This window comes from Nelumbo lutea, chromosome 3 (genome assembly GCF_056320005.1).
Source record: "Nelumbo lutea isolate HS-2025 chromosome 3, American lotus-T2T, whole genome shotgun sequence".
NCBI lineage: Eukaryota > Viridiplantae > Streptophyta > Magnoliopsida > Proteales > Nelumbonaceae > Nelumbo > Nelumbo lutea.
The window spans coordinates 58774471-58781113 of NC_142686.1; the positions used below are offsets into that span (position 1 = coordinate 58774471).

Here is a 6643-nt window from a genome sequence, read left to right on the forward strand (position 1 = left end):
ATATGAACCGCATTTGCATTCGTGAACCGAAAAATAGGTAAATATGTAGTGTGCATTGCAATCAAACGCAGCCTAAGCAATTGGGTCCTTTGTTCTCTAATAAAACATAACTCACTCGTGCATTAGCATGCATCTGGCTCCTGCAGCACAAATGTTGACAAGGCATCTGACAGCTTGGCTCTTAGGCATCATGCATTCAACTCATTTGTATTCTTCTAACCTTGTTCCCAAACTCGTTATAATAAATCTCCCTCCATCCTCGATGCCATCATATTCCCTTTGTTTTATGCTTCTCTTCACTCTTCACTCCTCACTTCTCAGTATCATGGTCCAGCTCAGCCGAATCAGTTGGGGTCCACCTCCTCTGGACGCGGTTTTCCCCACCACCAGGCACCAGCTGATCTGGATTCGGGACCACATGATCACTCATTTTGAGAAAGTGTAATTTACTAAACTGACTGTTAGATCACATGGGCCAATCATACGTCACTGGTTTTGATCAGACGGTTCATAGCCCATGATTTTATTGATACAGATGGGGAGTTGTGCATAGTGTACAGGGGGTAATAATTTATTTCGAAAAAAAGAAAGGAAAAAATGAAAAGGGGTAAAGTTGTTGAATAAGGGTGAAATGGGAGGGCAATTTGGTAAAATGGGTACAAAAATCGACGTCCCCTCGTTCGTTCGTTTCCACCCAGAAACCCTCGCGTAAAAAAGGTTATTGATAACATGGCCAAAAGAAGAAGAAGAAAAGGAGAGAAGCCAAACCCCCATCATCTCTCTTTCTCTCTCTCTCTTCATCTGGTTCTTCTGAGGTCTGAACCCTCTATCTCCTCCTGGCTTTTCGCCATTAATGGAGTCCCTTGAGTCAGCGGCGTGCTTCGTGGACGACCTTCTCGACTTCTCATCGGACATCGGCGAAGATGACGAGGAAGATGACCACAAAAACAGCAACAAAGCCTTACCTTCTTCTTTGCCTTCGCCACTGCCCACTCTGGACTCCAAACCCCCAAATAATGGTAATACCCACCACCAACAACAAGAACCAACTGGCTTGACCATTATCGACCCAGACGAACACCATCATTCCTTCCCCGTAAGTATCTCTCTCTCTCTCTCTCTCTCTCTGTCTCGTTCTCTGTTCATTCTTTTTCTCATTTTGGTCTGAAGCCTCCTTTAAGCCTTTTACCCCTTCTCAGGCTTCTCCTCCTGCTCTTTAGGCTGAGTCGTGATTAGACTCGTGCCCTCCAAGGTTGAAGCCATTTTAGGAGGCTTTCAAGCTCAGAGAAGCCTACCCACAAGATGACTCGGTTGGGTTTCAAAGTTCCTTGCTTGCCCACTGAAGGAAGGTTTTCTGACTCGGTCGGGATCGTCTGAGCAGTGTTGCATTTTGAAACCCGGGCGGGTCAGTATGATTTCATTTTCCCGATCCTGCAATCCAACCCCACTCATTTATGCCGAGTGAATACAGTACCGAATATGGCTCCTTATGCGTTCAGAAATCCGAAAAGAAAGAAAAAAAAACCCAAAATGAAAGGTTCTCAATTGATAGATGAACGGAAATTAATGACTCGCTGGGGTTATTCAGTTGAGTCGTTTGACTCAGTATAAGTACAGTACGAGTTATTGATTCGTGTATGTTGTTGGTTCCTCCTATTCAGGAACTCCTAGAAGAAGACCTGGAATGGTTATCGAACGAGGACGCATTTCCTGCAGTGGAGGCGTTCGACGACTTCTTACTGGGGAAGCTGAGTAAAGGCCCAAAGCAGCAGAGCCCTGTATCGGTGCTCGAGAACAGCAGTAACAGCGCCATTAACAGTAGCAGTTCCATTATGAGCTGTTGCGGGAACCTCCAGGTTCCGGTTCGAGCGAGAAGCAAGAGAAGAAGACGGGGGCGAAGTGGGTTTTCGGATATTTCCGGCCAGCAATGGTGGTGGTGGTGGGAACCCAAGAACAAGAGCATTGGCGGAGGAGGAGCCGCGAAGGTGACGAAGACGACCGCATCAATGGGGAGGAGGTGTCTACATTGCTTAGCAGAGAAGACGCCCCAGTGGCGAGCGGGGCCACTGGGGCCAAAGACACTGTGCAATGCTTGTGGGGTGAGGTACAAGTCAGGTCGGTTGGTGCCGGAGTATCGGCCGGCCTGTAGTCCAACTTTCTCAAGTGAATTGCACTCCAACTCTCACCGGAAAATTTTAGAGATGAGAAGGCAGAAGCAGAAGGAGCTGCTGCTGAAGTCCATGGACAAAGGGTAGCACCCACTACCTTTGACTTGTGTGTTTTCCATAGCGTAGAATCAGGGTTGTTGTAGCAGATGAATAGATAACAGATGTTTAGATTTTGTTAATCATAATCTAGTTTTAGGAAAATTTTGACTGCTAGTAGTGTTTGCATTTATATTTTAGGAAAGCAAAAGGAAAGTGTTTCTTAGTATTATTCAATTATTCATTTTTCAATTGCTGATTACTTGTGGCTGTGGTGAAGTTGAGATGCTACAAATGTTGGTTTTAAAAGAAAAATCCCTGATCGCCTTCTATTGATTAGCGCACAAACAGAAGCAATAGGTCCCCGGTCATCGTCGACATCAAATTTGGTTGAAGAGTTGTTGTGATGGAGTTATTTGACTGTGATGGGTAGTTGCAGAAACTAGGACAATCGGTGTTGATTGAAAACGATGTCTGGCATGGTGGAGGCTAAGTTAAAATCCTAGCTAAAGAAGCAATGCATTTTGCCCAGAATACTAGCTAAAGAATTGATGCTTTTTCCTCATTTGAATTTGATAATGACTGGCTATGGCCTATGAAGCTTCTAAATCCAGTGGAATTGGCCTAACCCCTTGACCCTCCAAATCTATATTACATTGTTGGTGTGAATTTGCAGCAGAGCAACTTTGATTGGTTTCCTTAAATCTGCAAATTTCAGTAGGAGATTGCAAATGGGTTGCATTTCTTATTGGTGGGTTGTCAATAATTTACTGACTTGATGAGGTTAGTGAGCTTTCTTGGTTCATTGTATCATTCTTCCAGCAGTAGTTATACTTGCATTGTTGATGTGAAGTTAGGTTTGACATTAGTTTGACCATGTACAACTCACTATCTTGCAAATACTCGTGTTAGAATTGAAATTATTCTCTGTTGCTAATGGAAACATTCATTCATGTTTCACATTCATATGGCCATGTACCACTGGGGTCTCACTTCGCTTGTGAAACCTGTGAAAGTTGATTCAGAGATAATTGCAACTGAGAACTCATATTTCTTTTTCATTGGCAGTGATGATGGAAATGAGGCTTAGCCGGGTTTGTGAGATGTTTCACGAGAAACCCTAAAGCATGAGCAAAAAGTTCCCCTGCGAAAATGAGAAATAATGGCAGGGATGGTGTGGTGTGTATCGGTGTTGTGCCATGGCTGAATGCACTTTTCCCGAAAGAGTTCCCCTGCAACATTGAATTGGGGAAGATGGGCAGTTGGCTATCATCCCTCATTGATACGTCAACAAACATTTCCCCAATTCTACTCTCTCTCTCTCTCTCTCTCTCTCTTGGATTTCTTCTTGGAAGTTGGAATGGTTAAAAGTTTAAACCTTTTGGACTTGTTTCTTTCCTCTCCTATGATGTGGTTCCATTCTGCCAGCCAGAGATTGTCATTCTGTTATCACTATGATGCAAGAGAATCTGAAGACCATCACATGGGAATAAGAATGGTACTTTTAGATGTCAAAGAAATGGCAATTGTCTGAAAAAGATGCTTTGGCTCATTCATTCCTTGGCAATGAGCAGGGAAGTCTGGGCTTGATACTTGATACCCGTCCTGCATGTAGCTCATAGAGCTTTTACAGCTGTGTTTCCTGCTGATAAGGTTACTTATCCCCAGCAAAAAAGTAACCTATCAATATTTGGGGTTTCTTTGAAATGCCCATTACAGATTTGTTTTGGTTAGGACTTGGAAAAAAAAACAAAGGAAAATAAAGTATCAGAATTTCTAGTTGATTTTGTTGAGAAAATCAGGGAAAAATGAATAAGGAATAGACAATTCAATGGTGATTAGATGAAGATACTAGTAATAAAATGCTGGTTTTTCAATTTGCATAATCATCTACCTTGGGTAGTGTAGTGTAGTGGGGGAGAGGGTGACTGGGTGAGGCACATGCTGCGCACTTGGGTGGGGATAAACATATATGACAGATAACGAGAGCCAATTTCTAAATTCTAACTAAGACTCAAGCACGTGGCACTTGTTTATGATTGAGGCATTTTATCTATTTGACCATAGATAAAAGAAAGGTAAGTTGTTGCCCTTTTTGAGTGGGTTTGCTGGACATGTTCGGATTTAAGAAATCTCAGAGGACTTGGGAATTGGGATTTTAGTATTTTACATCTGGTTGGGGACGTAGGGCCAATAGCCAAACAGCCCCGGTCATACTTGGCTCACCTAACAGAATTGGGATCTGCTCCTCACCAAGCGTCTCACATCGACTTCACAGTCACATCTCACCCGTATTAGGAATATCTCCCCAGTGAGGAGCAGATCCGGCTCATCCTATCACCTCACATTAATTGGGAAAGCAAAGCTGTGATCAAAATTGTAAGTCGAGGAGGATTAGTTGGATTACTCTAATGCTTAATAAATGCTTTAGGCTGTATTGGTCATTGTTTTGTTGATAATTTAAGTCCTTATGGGTAAAGGTGGTTTACCTTTGGCTATGTTTGTTTACACTGGTCTAAATGCATGGGAATTCTAAAAGGCTGAGTGTAAATATTGATTTACCTTTCATTTGGATTTTACTTTGTCTCATTGGGAAATAAAATGAAGTCTCCATAATGGAGGGTTATTTGTTTGGGAGTGAGGTAGGACCCATGTGGTTCCTAATAGACCAATTTATGGGCGGGGAACCAGGCTTGATTTTACACTATTTCAGGCATGGGATTTGGGTTGGGTTCATTAGAATCTTGGCAAAAGCCAAGTTTGAGCCTTGCCTATGAACAGATTTAGTTCCTAACTCAGAGATTTGAACAAGGATTTAAATATTGATGCAATACATCCAGAGTGTATTGTATTGGTATAGGCTAGGGGGATATGGGAAATATTACAATTAGGCCCATATCCTTTGAATTGTGCGTATTGGGGTGGTATTTACCCGTATGGATGTATTGGCTCGTATCGTGTTGTATCAGTTAAGACACACCTAAATAACCCAATGTCCAATTCTTAAACAAACCTTGAACCACCAAACCAACAATCATTTTATAATAATAAATGAAATAAAATAACTTTTATCAACTCTAATGTCCAAATGTAACTTAAACAAACAACATATGTTTATGTTCAATAATTCCAATCAAAGATTAAAAAAATAATATTCAAAATTAGTATTTTGTAAGCTAATGGGATGAATAATTTCTTAAATCCACATTTATATTAAAAATTGGTTTTTAATCTTAAGAAGTTTATACAAATAAAAATATTAATAAGAGAATAATCATTTTAGTACTTAAAACTTATAAATTTGAACATGATATTATTTATAAAAATAAAAATATTGTTTATAAAATAATTTAGAACATAATATAAATTAAATTTGTCATATCCACTAATCTACTTTTATATCAAAAAATGATTTTTTTTTTATTTCATAAAATTTATAGAGATAAAAAATATTAATAATTGAATAATTATTTTAATAATTAAAAATTATGAAATTGCATATGTTATGCATCTTAGAAATTTTAATATATTTTATATATTTTAAGTTAAGATTATATATTTTTATAAGTTATTAATTGATATTTTGATTGCATTTTATAATAATATGTTTATTGTTTATAGAAATAAAAACATTGTCTACCAAACATTTGAGAATTGATTTTAGTTGATTTTTTGTTAATGCTAAACATTAAGAATAGTAAAATAGAAAATAAGTGATATAATAATTCACATATAATAGTTGCATAAGTTTTGTGCCTTGAACTTCAATAGAAAATAACATAATAATAGTTTTGTGCATTTATTAATTTGTAAAAATATATATAATATGATCTAGGGCTCTTGATTGATACATTAAAATTGTATGATTTCTATGCATCCCTTTATATTGATTGTAATATATTTCTTCACATATACCATTGGAATATACATTTCTATGGCTATTTAGACCTTAAATGTAATGATGTTAATATATTTATTGAATTGATATGCCATTTCCTAGTGTATCCAACCATCTTCATTTTTTTCATCCGTATTCATGTGTTTCCAAAGTGTATCGTTATCCATATCCAAATCCCAATGGTTTGATACAATACCCAATATCAATATTTTAATCATTGCATTTGAGATACAGGGAAAGTGTTGCAAATTTTGTATTAGTCTTTGAGATACAAAATTTGCATTACCAATGAATACAGATTTTATATCAGATAGGAGTGCAAATCATGGTTCTAAATGAATGAATGCAAAACTGAACTAGGTGCAAATTTTGTATCATCATCATCATTTAAGCCTTGTATCTACTTCAGATTTCCATTGCAAACAAACAGTTCTTATCACTATTTGTAGTGCAAATCCAAACTGTAACAAATTTTGCATTACATGATGAAAATTTTCTCTGCATTTATTGGCTGTGTAAATTATGCATCTCAAAAGTTTAT

General features: G+C 38.2%; 1 protein-coding gene and 1 non-coding gene across 3 annotated transcripts; both read left to right on the plus strand.

Moving 5' to 3' along the window:
* Positions 1-270: 270 nt before the first annotated feature.
* GATA1 (GATA transcription factor 1) lies at positions 271-3724 on the plus strand. 2 transcript variants are annotated; one of them, XM_088976880.1, is made up of 3 exons: positions 567-1096; positions 1662-2251; positions 3273-3724. In XM_088976880.1, exons 1-3 carry the CDS (start codon positions 854-856, stop codon positions 3292-3294), a joined length of 855 nt encoding a protein of 284 aa, XP_088833006.1. In that variant the 5' UTR covers positions 567-853; the 3' UTR covers positions 3295-3724. The 2 variants fall into 2 exon arrangements, with proteins under 2 accessions (XP_088833007.1, XP_088833006.1); XM_088976881.1 differs by lacking the exon at positions 3273-3724 and having other exon boundaries at positions 271-1096; positions 1662-2466.
* LOC148865178 (small nucleolar RNA snoR135) lies at positions 3367-3514 on the plus strand. The gene has a single exon (XR_016111748.1). It is a non-coding gene; the product is annotated as a small nucleolar RNA snoR135 (small nucleolar RNA).
* Positions 3725-6643: the final 2919 nt, after the last annotated feature.